This window comes from Cornus florida, unplaced genomic scaffold, assembly GCF_030987335.1.
Source record: "Cornus florida cultivar Cherokee Brave unplaced genomic scaffold, ASM3098733v1 CherokeeBrave_3.0.0_Hap2_Chr02, whole genome shotgun sequence".
Lineage (NCBI taxonomy): Eukaryota > Viridiplantae > Streptophyta > Magnoliopsida > Cornales > Cornaceae > Cornus > Cornus florida.
In genome coordinates this window covers 29,473,318-29,489,731 of record NW_026775572.1, presented here as the reverse complement: position 1 = coordinate 29,489,731, position 16,414 = coordinate 29,473,318, and the positions used below count along the sequence as shown (strand labels likewise).

Below are 16,414 nucleotides of genomic sequence, written 5' to 3'. Positions count from 1 at the left end.
GTGTCATCATGTGCCAGCTCTGTTATGCAAATCCTATCACCATAGACAAATACCGAACTGATCAGGGACGGAGTCAAAAAAATTTGTTCAGGAGAGATATATTGTTATATTGTACCCCATAATTTAGGAGATTTATATATATATATATATATATATATAAATAGAATATTATAGGGGCCCTTAACTCCCTCCGTCCCTTGGACTGATGAAAATACTATGAATCATACCAGAAATCCAAATTCAAAGAACAGGTATATGATATGAATAAAGTCACTCTGGCTTTATTATATAAAGTCTTGGAACCCTAATTTTAGTCAAATACATACTTTAGAAATCTTTTAAAACTTGGAAGCTCGTAATTTTTAGAAAAAGCCACAAGTGAGGTTGATCATGACCACAAACTATATAATATTCAACTCACTTTGATTATTACCAATTGAACATGATTGATCGCATTGTAAAAAATTATAGTATAAAGTAACGAGTTAAGGAAAATAAAATCAACCATGGACCTAAAATCATCTCACGAATACATTTGTTTATTGTACTCTCTTGTACAAATAATGAAAATGAAATAACATTAATAACTAGGATGTAAAAATGATGAAAATGTGTTACTCACTCACTTTGATAGTGTTACAATATTGAAATGGAACTTCTCATACATACAAACTCAAAAGAGAGCCTCAAACGTTGCAGACTCTTTTTTGTTCAATTATGATATCACATTACTGCAGTGTCCAAAAATTAACATGCAATGTAACAACTAACAAGAGCACTATGATTTGGTTTAGAGCCTTCGGTTGTCAAAGTTTCAAACTACTACCTACCATTTTTTTTTTCTCAGGCCACCCAAAACAATTTGACAGTTGAGACGACTAATCTTTCTCGTGGTTAGACTATCCTCAGTATATTTCATCTCTATGAACTAAATTTTGAATCAGGGACTAATAGACACGGGGAGAAAAGAAGGAACAATGCCACTCTACAATTTAACAAGTATCAGTGCGCAACCAAAAGTTCGATCAAATTACCAAGAGTAGTATTTTACTGGTTTGAGAAACTCATATTCCCTATGGGCCACGCACGCATATCAATTCAGATTAGAGCGATATAGATATTTCGCAAAATTGAAGTCAGTTGGCCACATGACCCAGGTGCTATTTTGTTAGATTAACCACCTTTCTGTGTAGAGAATTCAGCTACTCGGCTAAGCGGCAATATCAGATCCTTCATGGTCTCGTACTCTTCTGCACTTATCTGGGCACTATTTAGTACCTATTCAGATGTAATTAGAAAAAAAAAAAAAAAAAAAAAAAGATTGTCAATATTGTTGCAACGAAATTTATATAATTTAATATAAGACATGTTAAAGATCTAAAAGCACAATACAAAATTCAAAAGTGGCTGGTACAGTCTTCGATGAAAGAGATAAAAAAAAGTTCTACTATATATACAATCTCTCAGCAACTTCTAGATGACAAATGGCTTAGCAAAGTCAAAACTACAAAAGTTGTCATTTCTCCCGTCACTTTCGTTATGGTTTCAAAAATATTTCGTGGTATTTTAACTCATCTTCCTCCTACACAGAAGCTGGGTAGTTGGTACTCATTGCAATGGATAAAGAATCAAACTCCAAGAAAGTTTAAGAAGCTTTAAAAGTAGTTCCTGCTGTGAACAGTAAGAAACTTGAACTAAGAAATGATTACCACTCTGACCCAACAAACGACCACAAAATATCCTCCTTTCTAACACCTTCCCCAAACTCTTGCAGGTTTTTTCCTATCAATATTTGCCAAAGAAAGTATATAGTGCATTTCTATCAAAGGGAGTCGCTAGAACTGGACAAATCACTTTTTTGGACAAAAACCTGTAAACTAAACGCTTGCGTGATTCAATTATTTAAAAACAGTTTTCAAGAAAAATATTTTTTAGAGAATATAAAAAGTCTATCATCTGAAATCAAGCCTTTCTAATTCAATTTTCAAAGATAAGTCTTACCAACCAAACAAATTTTTTTAACTGTTCTATTTTTCTCTTTCTGGAAACAACTCTTTGAAAACAGAACAAAGCAGAAGTCAAACTCTTCCTCTATTGTTCAATTGCTTAAGAGAGTAGATTGGATATATATCTAATCTCCATCTATAATGGTCATAAAGTGATGGTCTTATTTCCTGATGGATATTGAGTACAATACCACGATAATTCATGAACCAGGTTTCCAAAGCCAACTCACTATTTCCAATATCTCATCTTCTTCCTATACAGAAGCTGGGTCAGTGGTACTCATCACGACAGCTAAATAATCAAACTCCAAGAAGGTTTAAGAAGTTTCAAAAGTATTTCCTGATGGAACTGTAAGAAGCTTGTACTAAGAAATGATTAGCAATCTGATCCAACATACAAACACAAAATATGCATCTTTCTAAAACCTTCCACAGCCAAGTATGTAGTAAGTAGTAATTTTAATTTTCCTACTGATATTTTCTATAGAATGAATATTGTGCATTTCTATCGAGGGAGTCTCTAGAACTGGGCAAATCACTTTTTTTGGATTAAACCTATAAACTACCAAAGAAGAGTCCACTCAATGTTCAAAGAACAGCCTTCAATGGACTACCAACCAAAACGAATTCTTTAAGTGTTCTCTATTTTTCTGTTTCTGGAAACTACGCTTAGAAAACTGAATCAAGCATGACCTAAATCCTTCCTCTATTGTTTGATTGCTCTCATCTATTCAGTTCATAAAGTGGTGGTCTTACTTGATGGATATTGTTTACAATACCACTATAGTTTCTTGAACCAGGATTCCAAAGCCAACTCGCTATTGCCAATATTAATAAGATACCAACCAACATAAATATATATAAACATTAATGGTGCCCATCCTTATTGAACTTTTAAAAAAAAAAGCTATAGGTGCTAAATATGTTAGAAGATTGTTTACTGTTCATATGAAAAGAACACAATTGAATTCTAGGAAGCAAAAAATTTCTAATTCTAAATGCAGAAACATTAATTTAGTGATAGCCATGAACCCACAATTCAATTCAAGAGAACACTACAATGGGAAGCAAGGTATTCACGAATCCACTTGCACAAACACCACTGTAACTAAAAGCAAGAATCCACAACTTCCTAGCTATGAGAAAAAAGGAGTAAATTCCCCCATCAGCAAATAAGATACTGTGATGACCTATGTGAGCGGGTGCGAGGCACTACTAGGCTACTACACTGGGCGAGTTACAGGTGCACAATCCCACATTGCCTGGTGTGGAAAAGGCAAGTGTTATATATAGATTCAACAGCCTTATATGACACAACGTGTTTTAAAGCCGTGATGGTCGTTAATCCATTAGAACCCCGGAGTTAAGCATGCTTAATCTAGAGGAGTACCAAGATGGGTGACCCCTAGGAAGTCTCTGGTTCGGGAGAGCCAAAAGGGGACAATATTGTATCTGGATAGGGTGAAGGTTGTTACAAATAGTATCAAAGCCTGACCCAGTCAGAAGTGTGGCCAACGGGGAAGTTGGGCCCCAAATGGGGGTGATTGTGGCAACCTATGTGGACAAGTGTGCATGTGTGGATGCGAGGCACTGGTAGGCTACCACACTGAGCGAGTTACAGGTGAACAACCCGCATGGGTGTGAAAAAGGATAGTGTTATATGTAGATTCAATACCCTTGTTGACACAATGCGTTTGAAAGCCGTGATGGCCGTGAACCCATTGGAACTCCGGAGTTATGCGTGCTCAACCTAGACTAGTACCAGGATGGGTAACCCTTTGGGAAGTCTCTGGTTCGAGCCAAAAACGGACAACATAACTCCAGGGTTAAGCGTTCTTAATCTGGAGTAGTACTAGGATGAGTGACCCCCCTGGAAAGTCTCTGATTCGGGAGAGCTAAAAGCGGACATTATTGTGTCTAGATAGGGTGAGGGTAGATACAGTTACATTCTCCCAAGATACGACAATGGATTTGAGAATTAACTTACTTTCACATCAACCTTTTCGAAATGAAAATTTAAGATCCATGAAGGTGATCCTCGAGACAACTTCGCATAAACCCAATATGTTCTTATCTTACATTTCAACATTAATTAAAATTTAAGATAATAGAACATTGTATAGTGAACTTTGAATCACACCTTGTAAAACAATGCCTTCCCATTTGTCATGTGTGGAGTAAGTGCAGGAATCCTTGATACGGAAAGAGCATCAATAAACAAAAGAACAATCACTTGCCACTGCTTCATTCTGAATGGGGGAAGTGGATCAATAAAAGACATTGTATCCAGCAAGCGTCCCTGCAAGTAAACTCCTTAAAAATGAATAGATTATCTCCCAATAAAAACCAATGCTTTCATCCAAAAAAAGGGTAAAGAAACAAAATTTATGCAGTTATCAACATATATCATTTCCCATAACAAAATGTGTTCAACTAAGTCTTGTAACAATCAAGGCATGTGTTTGTGAATAAATAAGATAGACAGTGTTACAAAAAAAAAATTAGGCAGAGTATATAATTCATTTAGAAACTACAAAAATATGGATAAAAAGAACATTAAGCCAAACAAAAGAAGCCAAGACTAAAACACCCATAATATAGTCTTAGCTGCAGAGCATAATAACCTGAAGCCAAAGATAGAATTCACACTAAGTCAGACATGAAGTTCCACAGAGCGAAAAGGTGATTAAGCAATACCATAAGTTCAATTTTCATATCAAATGTGCAACATATACCCTTTATACCCAGGTGAAAGCAAAGGGAGAGGGCAGGTAGACCTCCCTTAACTGATTGAGAGTATATATAATTTATAAATGATAAACCAGTGTGTAGTTTTTGAGGAAGAAAAATGTAAATTGAAATGGTTAAATTGAAATTTGTAAATTTATTCATTTACTTTTAACAGGTAAGGTGTATATGTATCACAAACAAGGAATTGGAGCTTTGTACAATACCAACAGAAGCATAACCCCTCGACAAGCAAATTTTTTAAAATATAACAGGCACGTATTTTTTTGATAATTAAATTGTATTATTATAGGGCACCAGATGCACATACACATGCACACAAAGAAGACATTTTGAATTTTAAGTACTATACCAAGCACTCTACATAAAGGAAATCGTGAAATATAAATAAGATTAATTTGATTAAATCAGAAACATAGTGACCAACCAACATATCTCAAGAATAAATTGTCTATCTGGTAGTGGTATAACTCATTGAGAATGAAGCTTAATAACCGAGATTAGAAACTTTTCAGCAGCAGCTAAGAAAGCATTAAGCCCTAAACAGATTTGGAGTCCTTAAGATCCACAGCAGCATTCACAATTTGAAATCCAACTATATGGGGGAAGAATCAAATCCCTTAACTATACACATCAACAACTAAAAGAAAATCCCTTAACTACACACATTAACAACTAAAAGATTTGACAAGAACAACTAAAAGATTCGACAAGTTCAAAATTAATACCATTCCTTGCTCCAGAATAGATACTGGTGTTGGCAGCCTGAGATCAGCAACAAGTCCAGGCAAAGCCCGAGCAAGACAGCCAGCCAGTGTTTGCTTGATTTCAGAAGAACGACCATCAGTCGCTACGATTTTCGGAGGATACTCCCTTCCATTGATTGATAAATACTCTTCATGAAAACTTTCATCACGTCCATATATATATGCCAAAGAAGATGATGATATCCATGCGAAGAGTGCCATCCACATTGATGCAAATGATGACAACTGGAGGGCATCACATGTGATACATACTCAATAATAAATCGAGAATGGTGAAAAAAGTAACCAACGGTAAGTTAACACAAACTTACAGTCAAATTAAACGCCTCTGGTGGACTATCATACCAAGAATCCTCAGAGTCAAAAAAATCATAATTTGGATTTCCAGGCTTTCTTGGCCACTTTAAAGGAGCTGGTTCTGGTTCAAGCACATCAATGTTCATCTGGGATTCTGCGTCATTCGCATCGTGGGGAGGTGGCAATATAATAATTCCAGCTTCAGACACTAAATTTATAAAGCGGTGAAACAAAAGAATGAGAACTTTAGCAAGAGGTGACCAAAATCATAGGAGACAACAAAGGTTATGCAAGTAAGCTCTCAAAACAAAAAATAGTTACAGACCCTAATATTGTGTAATGACATACCAGCATCAGAGACACCAGACTGTCCAGATGCAATAGCTTCCGCTGCTTGGCTCAGTGCTATTGCACATGCTTCTGCTGAAGCACATCGAAATGAACTATCATCATCTTGTATATTTTTAGAATCAAACCTCTGAGCAGCTTCTTTTGTATTTCCAAATTCTCTAACCTCACAAAGATTCTTACTGTCTGCACTATCAGTTTTCTCATCAGCCCAAGTAACAGAGCGAGTATGTTTCTTTTTAGCTGCATGTTTTAGAGAATGTTTGAGAATGGCGGCACCCAAGTGTGCATCCTTTTCAGCATGGGATTTCCCTCGTGCTTCAGTAGCATTTATGTTAAGACCATTTTGGCAACACGACAAAGATGATTCTGGAATGCTGAACTCACCACTTCTAATAATTCCACTCTTCTTTTCTTCTGATTGCTTTAGTTTAACTCCAGAATCTCTTCCTAGTGGAGAAGACGATATCTCCAATATGCTGAACTGATCCTCAATTTTTTTCTGCCTCACTTGTCCTTTCGGTTCTTTAAATTTTGTATCAGAGACAACCACATTTGGGCCTGATGGCATCTTTGAAATGCTATACTCGTCTTCAGTTATTACAGCACTCGTGAAGTCCATCTCATTAAATATGTTTTTTTGCTTATTCAGCTTAGCATGGTTGGCTTTAGACCCTGCAATACACATTTAAACTTCACTTAACAAAAAAATCTGAAAAGACAAATCCCATATTAAAATCAATGGCTGTAATATTAGGCTATTAACAATTCTGTAGAAATTATCTAATAAAATAAGTTACAAACACATGAATTCTAATAAAATAAGTTACAAACACGTGAAGTTTAGTCAATAATGTGTATTGCCAAGTTGAAGATTTGTATCTTATACCTTCTTTGATGTTTTTTGTACGCGAAGGCTTTGAGATGCGATCTCTCTGTGGAACATAGCCTTCAATTGCGTTTGATGGTCCAATCCACTGCTCCAAAGACACTTCCCCAACCTTTGTATCTGTCTTTTCCTTAATCTTCAACTTAGAAAACCCTAAATCTCCTTTCTTACCCAAATCCTCTTTAGTGTTCAAACTCATTCCCTCAAACAACCTCAGGATTTCATTGAGTTTTGCTGAGTTCAGAACAGAGCATCTATCTTCTTGCAAACTCCCAGCAAACGTTCGGCTATTCACAACACAATCTGTCGAACAATACATGTATGTTTCATGTAGATCATAAACCTTATGCTCCTTCAACGAAATGCGATACCGGCCCTTTCGAGGCCGCTCTTCTGGTAAAGAATTGCAGCAGAGAGGATAGCCACACATGTCGGCAATTGATCGTTCAGTCACAACATCTTGGTAGTCACTTCGAGACATCAACGATCCGGCTGCAAATAGCTGGTTCTCGGATTGAATGCCTTCAAGGAGAGAAAGTTGGACCTTGTGGATGGCATCTTTTATAGCGATTGCATCATCTTTTGCCATTTGAGAAGTTATTCTGAAGCAAAGATTCAGATTTGCTTAAACAGTATGGTGTAATTGTCACAGTTGTGTTTGTGGTGGTGGTGGTAGAGCATTCTGGAGAAAGGAAATATACATTCTTTTGATGGGGTTAAATTTTCACCTAGCTTCATATAAGCATAGGAGGCCCGAGCTCTCTATACAATTTTCTGAAGGCATTTTTTTTTTTTTTAAGTTAGTCGGTTAACCAAGGATGCGCCTTTAGATGCTTCCTAATGGTACTTATATTTATCAAAAAAGAAAAAAATGTTACTGAAAAATTAATTGGGATAAAGGGATAAAGTTCTTTGTTGTTAAGATTCAATTTATTCAAACGAATAATGTTTACTGAAGCTCAGGGAAATTTAATAATGTACCTTTAATTAAATTCTTGAACAGACTTATAGCTTTTTTCTTGCAAATTATTTCTCTGGATTTCTGCCAAAACAAACAGACAAATGATTACAAAGCTAAAATTGGTTGATAAGATTTAGAAGGACTTGCAAAAATACCATTCTTTGATCTCTGAATATATATATACGTGTTTATATATATATATATATATATTCTCTGTTGTTTTGTAAAGGTGATCCTGAAGGCTCAAAACAGAAAATTAGGGTTTTTGAAAGTTTTATTCTTGATATGTGCAAATAAGCATTAGTTGCTACTGTTACCTACTAAGTTTGGACAGAGAGAAATCAAAAGAATTATGGTTGGGAAAAGAGAAAGGAACGAAGAAGCAATTATAAGGACATAACCACATCTATCAACAATTATTGAGCTCTTTCGTCTAACGCGCATATAATGGATCAAAACTTCACTAAACCTAAAAAGGAGACATCATGCAAGAAATTAAAAAATTGAAAGATTTACCTATAGAATTAGAACGAGAATGTATATATTGCCGAAACTCAGTATCAGAACAGTTGAAAATCGCAGGTTGCAAACCCTCACTCTCTCTCTCAATATGTATATATATCTACTTGCTTCTCTCTCTAGAACGTCTCTGTAATATGTATATATTGCCAAAACTCTGTATCAGAGCAGCCGGAAATCGCAGTTCGCAATCTCTCTCTCTCGCTATGCGCGTATGTACCTTGCTTCTCTCTCTAGAATGTCTCCGAAGTTAAAAGTGGATATAGATCGCCGACCTGGTTTTCGCGCAATCTATATATGCATATTCGTGTAATTTATCCAATATGAGAGGGTAAATTCGGAATTAGACAATTTGGGCGGTACTCTCCGTAATTTGTCCCATACGCAGGGACCAAAGACGTAATTAAAAAATAGGGTTAATTACAACGACACCTTCTGAGGTTTGCTATATTGATAGCCATATACAACTTAGTCATTTTTTGAACAAAGACACCCATAGGTTTACAAACTTGAACAATGACACCCCATTTTAAAAAAACGGAGCCAAATACAACCTTAAGTGACATGAAATGTCTAATATGCCTTAAGATATATTTTAATCCTCACCTAAAATGACCAAACTACCCTCGCAACTCATCTCTCTCTTTCAACATCCCATTATCTCATCTCATCTCATCATCTTATCTCTTTCTCTCTCTCAACCCAGTTCCTCCTCTTTTTCCACACCCTCCCAATCCGTAAATCAAACCCAAATTTCTCTCTATCTCACACACACACAGTATCTCTCAAACCCCCATCTCAAACCCCTAATCTCGATTCTTGCTCGCTGATTCCATGTCGCAGTTCCTCTCATGGCCGAGCCCTCAACCGGCTGAGCCGCCCGCCGTCATCGAGTGTCGTGGAGTTGGGTTTTAGTTCGTGTGATGGGTGACTATCTCGATTCAGAAAGCACTTTTAGGACGACGGCCGGCGAGCAAAATGGAGTGCTCAGCTGGTGGAGAGCTTGATTGTAGATGGCTCGGTCGTGGAGGACTCGCGGCGGCCGGTGAAGGCTTGGCTAGTGAGGGCTCGGCCGTGTTTAAGACGGCCTTGGCTGTGGGCGACGGGAAGATGGCCTCGGTTGTGGGCCACGGGCTGTTAACACTGAACACCGGTGGATAGCTTGGCTGGATAGAATCGGCGGCAGTTGGCTCGATTGACTTCGGAACAGCGATGAAGGGCGCGATTGACTGACAGCAGCGGTGATGGGCGTTGACTCGTCTGAGTTGGACTCGTGGTGGCAGAGCTCGGATGCGGTGAGCGAGGTTGGTTCAACTCGGCGACGGTGGCGATGGCTGTGAGTAGACGATGGAAGAATGGATTGTGGTTATGGATGGCTTGGATGAGGGCAACGGCGGGACGGTGATGGGCTCGGCTGTGGGCCTGTGGCGGCTTGATGGACTGCGGCTGTGGATGGCTCGGATGAGGGCGACGACGGGACGGTGATGGGCTCGTGGCGGCTTGATGGACGGTGGGAAGAAGGGCTCACAGAATGAAAGGGAAGATCTAAAAATTGGAAGAAGAAAGGATATTTTGGATGAGGGTAATTTGGTCATTTTACATGGTCAAAGAGTAAATATGTATTTTCATTATATTTTTTGTAAATTTAGGGGGTGTCTTTCTCTAAAAAATGGCTAAGTTATATATGACTGTCAATATGGCAAACCTCATGAGGTGTGGTTAATTAACCCTAAAACATATATAAATGATTCAATGTAGACCCAACAATTAAAATTTTGAGAATAAAAAATATCTTATAATTATCGTCAATTCATTCTTTGATCTCGATCTCTCTTCTTTATCATCATCGCTTGTGAGTTGTTTTGGGGTTTAACTTAATTTATGACAGCTGTTTATTTTCTGAAAGGAATAATACAAACACGGAGAACTAGATCACCATTGGTAATAACACAAACCTACCATGCAATGGAGAACTAGATCAATATTAGTAATAACACAAACATACACCAAGTAAACAAAATAGAAACTTGCAACTTCGAAGAATGGCAGTGCGTTGAACACGTTGGGCTAATGCCAATAATTTACAAGTAAAATCCATCAGCTAAGCAACCTGCCAAGACCCCAAAGCAACGGACATAAAGTTTAAAAAACAAAGAAAAACAAATTCTAAGCAAGATTCTTCCTAACTGAGTTGAAAAAACTAAATCCAAAGCATCTGTTGCTGCTATTGCTGCATAATAGACTCCAACACAGAGGTAGGAGAATAACTGAGATACATCCACATCTACTACCTAAACTTTTGTCGCTTGGGTAAACTGCTACTGGGAGGAGCCCGAGATTTGCCTAGTCCCTTCATCTTCCTTCTCCTCCTCTCCTCCTCGCTATCCGATTCACTGCCTTTCTCCCTGTCTGCATTACTTGCTTCCCTCTCCAACTGCTCCCATGCTTTACCTCTCTCTTCCTCTGACTCCTCTGACTCCTCCTCTTCGTCGTCCACAGATTCCACCAGTGATTCACTGTCAGAAACATCGTCATCTGAGTCTGACTCAGGCTCAGCATCTGATGGCTCATAGCCTTGGTCTGAATCCTCTGTGTTATCAGAATCAGAGTGGCTAGCTTCCGAATTCAAAAATTCCCAACCCCCATCCTTAAAGAACCTTTGTGGATCATCAGTGATAGACTTCAATACTGAACGCCAACTCAGGTTCAGTGTGTTCTCGTAATACTTGAGGTCTGTTGCGTCCAGCCATTCCTTGATGCCATCAAGTGATGTTGAAGGAATAGAATCGATTCGAAACACATCACGATTGAAATCCTTGAATACAATTGTCATGTCAAAACTCTTCTGTCCACGATCAAATCTCTCTAAGTTCACTACCACAATTTCACTTAGGGTGATGACAAGAAAAGGAGTCTCTACTAGCTCAACCAAACAGCTTGAAGTTGGGACAATAAAAGCGGAAGCTTTATAGGGAACGCCATGAAAGCCAAGTTCCCTTAAAGGCCGTTCAAACTCAAGGTCAAGCCCATTGAATTGGGGCTGTCCCCAGAGATCATTAACCCGGTTCACAAAGTTCTGGAAATCCATGTTGATTTTGTTCTTCCGGTCCCTCTCCCGTTGTTCTTCTTCAATCTCATCTGGGTCATAAGCAGATCTCTTCCCACCTCCAAGCGTCTGGACCACATCCATCACTTCCACATAAAATTGAACATCTTTAGTTTTCTTGTTTCCCACCATTATGTGGTTGTGCAGATGAAAGTGCAGAAGAGTGATCATTTCCTTCTCTGCTGGCTGGAAGAATGCGTGCTTGACATTCCCATACATGACTTCCACACGCTCATCTTGCCTTGAGGTAGAGTACCGGAACCCATTCTTGTGGGCTTCTAGTGTACCAGACTGTTTTCTTGCACGACCACCAAAAGTGGGACGAATCCAAAGGCCAGGCAACCTTATTGGCTTAAACTTGTTACCTGCAAGTATAAGTTTCTCCTGAGTAACCAAAGTTGCTCGCTCAGCTCTCTCCGACCCCCTGGCCATAACATTCTTTCGGAGTGTTTTAATCAGCTGTACCACTTCACTTATGTGCCTTGGGTCTTTAGAGCGAAATGAAACCTCCTTCAAATATATAGAATCCTGATATTTCAAGGAATTGGCATCATGAGGACTGAAAGGTGTGCCAGGAGCATTGAAGATTATTCGGACTCTGCAATTTCGATTGGTATCCTGTTGGCTGGAGACAGTTTTCACTGTAGCAACATGGAAAGGAACCATGCTTCCATAAATGGGGAAGAGGATGGCTTCATTCTTCTGGTCAACCCGAATCATCATTTCTCTAGGAGGGGGTAAATCATTGACATTCTTATATGCAATTAGTTCACTCGAGGACTTCGCAGCACAACGGTTATCTCCCGTTGCAGAACCCCCACCAGCAAGTCTTCGGGCAGTTTCTTCATTAATCTGGCGAGCAAGTTCAGCCTGGTGCTGCCTTCGGAGTTCTTCTTTTGACATCTCCTGGTTGTCTGACCTGAGGGTTGCCCTAGAAAATAAGGCCTCTGTACCATTAGCCTCAGCTTTCACATTCGGCTGCTCTTCTTCTTCTTCTTCCTCGTCATCATTAAATGAATAAGCCACATCCTTAACGGCTTTAGAGCTCACTGAAGTCACCACATCAGGGCCCTTATCAGTGACAATAACAGTATCCGCCAGTAAAAGAGAGAAATTCTGGCTCTTTGGCTTCTTGATATGCGTCTTCAAATTCTGAAAACCAAGAGTCACATTAAAAACCATGCCTGTTTTCAACACCCGTTCATTCTTGATGTTCAGACTCAAGCCTGCAGACTCACGGATCTCAAGACCAATGCCTGTTCCAGCAGATTTTGTCAGGTTGTTTACTAAATCTGGAGCATCCTTCTCAACCAAAGATAGGGCTGCTTGGTACACAGCACTGATCTTGTTCCCAGGCTTCAATGCCCCAATTGCTGCATCATGGGCCTTGAGTAGAACCTCATAAGCCTTGCTCTGTGTTGTAGTGGAATCAATTAAGAAAGTTCTGGCAACATTTGAACAGTAACTGTTATATCGGGATCCAATTGCACATATAATCACACTGGCTGAATCATAGTACAGATGTTCATCATTGCTCGAAGCACCAAGTCTCAGATCAAAATTACCACCACTCTGAAAGATAGGAGGATAACAGATATCGACATTCTCAGCCTTAAGCTTCACCTTAACTTTTGCTGGCTCCAATATGGCCTTCTCGGTATCATCCATTAATGAAGAATGGGAGACTTTCTTTTCCTCCTCAATAACCTTCTTAAGCTTTGGAACCACAAAATTCTTCATTGCAGAAGCTGTCAAAAATGCAGCCTTCTTCACATTTGTGATCTCACTGCTGTCCTTAACAGCAAAAAGGTCTGACAATCCATTGGTCATATCAATAAGTTGGAGACTTGAGTTCTTTAGCTTCTCAGCCCATGTCTCCAAAAGATTCCCCTCTGGAGTCTCTCTTGCAATGCATCCAACAACAGGATTATCATGACCATCGGACTTTGTCTGAGCACGTATAGCGCGAAATATAGCATCCATTTGGGTAGTCCCATCATTGTTCTTTGCTTTCACATCCATGATAACTTCCACTCCAACAGCCTCCTTGGCAGATCTTTTTACTACGTCAAGCAGAGAGGCCTTCTTCTGGCTACACAAGAAATGGATCTGCTTGTTCATGAAAACCATTATTGTCTCTGAGAATTCATAACCAAGCAACCAAATGCTCAGAGCCGAGGATTTCAGATACCGCAGATCCTCAGAAGCAGGAGGTGTAGCTATTGCAAAAACATCCGAAGAACCCCAGAGTTCAGATTTGTGATCATTCCAATGTGTGTAAAATGCTTTCAATCGCCTGCTGAAGCTATCCAGATCAATGGTGTAAGCATTTCCTGCTCCAGTGGGCCTCCCATTTGCAGGCGGACCATTTCCATTTCGGCTTTCTGCCATTGTAGTCTGCACAACCACACAACAGTATCTACTCATAAATGGACCACAACAAATAATTTATCAACTCCTATTTATAGGAAATCTTACAAATTTACAGGCAGTGGTTGACGGTTGTTTCAAGTAATTGTTTTCCTCAAGGTTACATTTATGCTCAACTTTGGGTTATGCTAAAAGGAAGAACAAACAAAGGTATAGAAATTTGATTGAATTACACAATAATCTTTAACAAATCAATCAGATATTCAAGGTCTAACTTAAACCATACTACAGAAGACTATCACAACATGAACTAAATTTAGTTAATTTCTTTTCTTTATTTCTGAATTTATTTTATTTTATTTATATTCCATTTTATTTATTTTTTATGTTTGTTTAGTAAACTCAACTTTCAACTTAAACCACACTACCAAAGATTATCAAAAGATACATTCTGGAGAAAGGAAAGGTACATTCAGAAGACTATCACAACATAAACTAAATTTAGTTAATTTCTTTTCTTTATTTCTGAATTTATTTTATTTTATTTATATTCCATTTTTTTTTTTTTTTAATGTTTGTTTAGTAAACTCAACTTTCAACTTAAACCACACTACCAAAGATTATCAAAAGATACATTCTGGAGAAAGGAAAGGTACATTCTTTTGATGGGGTTAAATTTTCATCTAGCTTCTTATAAGCATAGGAGGCCCGAGCTCTCTATACAATTTTCTGTCGGCATTTTTTTTTAAGTTAGTCAGTTAACCAAGGATGCGCCTTTAGATGCTTCCTAATGGTACTTATATTTATAAAAAAAGAGAAAAATGTTGAAGATTCAATTTATTCCAAAGAATAATGTTTACTTAAGCTCAGAGAAATTTAATTGTGTATCTTTAATTAAATTCTTGAAACAGACTTATAACCTTTTCCTCGCAAATTATTTCTCTGGATTTCTGCCAAAACAAACAGATAAATGATACAAAGCTAAAATTGGTTGATAAGATTTAGAAGGACTTGCAAAAATACCATTCTTTGATCTCTGAATATATATATATATATATATATATATATATATATATATATATATAAGTGTGTATATATATTCTCTGTTGTTTTGTAAAGGTAATCCTGATGGCTTAAAACAGAAAATTAGGGTTTTTGAAAGCTTTATATGTTCAAATAAGCATTAGCAGCTAGTATTACCAACTATGATTGGACAGAGAGAAATCAAAGAGTTATGGTTGGGAAAAGAGAAAAGAACGAAGAAGCAATTATAAAGACATAACCAAAGCTATTAACAATTATTTAGCTCTTTCCTCTAATGCGCATACAATGGATCAAAACTTGATCACTAAACCAAAAAAGGAGACATCATGCAAGAAATTAAAAAATTGAAAGATTTACCTGTAGAATTAGAACGAGAATGTATATATCGTCTAAACTCTGTCTCAGAACAGCTGAAAATCGCAGGTTGCAAACTCTCTCTTTCTCTGTATGTATTTATATCTACTTGCTTCCCTCTCTAGAACGTCTCTGTAATATGTATATATATATTGTTAAAACTCTTTATCAGAGCAGCCGGAAATCGCAGTTCGCAATCTCTCTTTCTCTCTCTATGTGCGTATGTGCGGAGTATATGCTTGCTTCTCTCTCTAGAATGTCTCCGAAGTTAAACTGGATATAGTTCGCCGACCTGATTTTCGCGCTCCTACATATATATATATATATATATATATGCATATTCATGTAATTTATGCAAAATAAGGATGGTAAATTCGGAATTAGACAATTAGGGTGGTACTCTTCGTAATTCAAAAATTTATGTCAAAAATTTCAAATTATTATTATCAATTAAAAATAAATAAATAATAAAATAAGTTAATAATTATTAATTAGTTGCCAATTAAAATACAACTACTAATTTAATAAAGTTATATAATAAGCTACCAGTTAAAATATAAACATAAATTATCAATTAAAATAATAATCCTATTCTATACAGAATTCCTCACGGTTTAGTCTAGGGTAAAAGGGACCAATTAAAATATAACTCCTAATTTAAAGTTGAATCATAAGTACAGTAACAAATTAAAATACAAACGTAAATTACCAATTAAATTAATAATCCTATTCTACATGGGATTCCTCGGGGTTTAATGGTTTACTCTACATGGGATAAAAGAGCCGATGAGAAATTACCAAAATTTGCATTACCTTTTTCATTTGGTAAGTTTAACAGGAATTCAACAGATGAGGTATGTTAAAATCACCTTATATTATTATTATTATTATTTTTTTTTTCCAATTTTTAGAAGATTTTTTTTTTTTCTTTTTCCTTCAATTCAGCCCGGAATTTAATGTTTGGTATACTGATAATAGCAGTGGCTTAGCAATAAGAACAGAAAT

General features: G+C 37.4%; 2 protein-coding genes across 3 annotated transcripts; both read right to left on the bottom strand.

The window, feature by feature from the left end:
• Positions 1-485: 485 nt before the first annotated feature.
• LOC132294519 (putative RNA polymerase II subunit B1 CTD phosphatase RPAP2 homolog) lies at positions 486-8,810 on the bottom strand. 2 transcript variants are annotated; one of them, XM_059792408.1, is made up of 8 exons: positions 8,533-8,810; positions 8,037-8,097; positions 7,056-7,657; positions 6,167-6,841; positions 5,833-6,026; positions 5,483-5,746; positions 4,147-4,305; positions 486-1,278 (listed from the first exon to the last, which is right to left on the bottom strand). In XM_059792408.1, exons 3-8 carry the CDS (start codon positions 7,642-7,644, stop codon positions 1,174-1,176), a joined length of 1,986 nt encoding a protein of 661 aa, XP_059648391.1. In that variant the 5' UTR covers positions 7,645-7,657; positions 8,037-8,097; positions 8,533-8,810; the 3' UTR covers positions 486-1,173. The 2 variants fall into 2 exon arrangements, with proteins under 2 accessions (XP_059648391.1, XP_059648392.1); XM_059792409.1 differs by lacking the exon at positions 8,037-8,097.
• A 1,736-nt stretch (positions 8,811-10,546) lies between these two features.
• LOC132294517 (FACT complex subunit SPT16-like) lies at positions 10,547-15,682 on the bottom strand. The gene is made up of 2 exons (XM_059792407.1): positions 15,413-15,682; positions 10,547-14,038 (listed from the first exon to the last, which is right to left on the bottom strand). Exon 2 carries the CDS (start codon positions 14,030-14,032, stop codon positions 10,823-10,825), a length of 3,210 nt encoding a protein of 1,069 aa, XP_059648390.1. The 5' UTR covers positions 14,033-14,038; positions 15,413-15,682; the 3' UTR covers positions 10,547-10,822.
• Between the last annotated feature and the right edge of the window lie 732 nt (positions 15,683-16,414).

Bases quoted from the DNA above. Each gene is read 5' to 3' on its own strand.
- LOC132294519 (XM_059792408.1), bottom strand. From the start codon at position 7,644: ATGGCAAAAGATGATGCAATCGCTATAAAAGATGCCATCCACAAGGTC. The intron at 5,747-5,832 runs GTAAGTTTGTGT...GATGCCCTCCAG, and splicing joins CAGAGGCGTTTAATTTGACT to TTGTCATCATTTGCATCAAT. The intron at 1,279-4,146 runs GTGTGATTCAAA...ACATCTGAATAG, and splicing joins GGAAGGCATTGTTTTACAAG to GTACTAAATAGTGCCCAGAT.
- LOC132294517 (XM_059792407.1), bottom strand. From the start codon at position 14,032: ATGGCAGAAAGCCGAAATGGAAATGGTCCGCCTGCAAATGGGAGGCCC.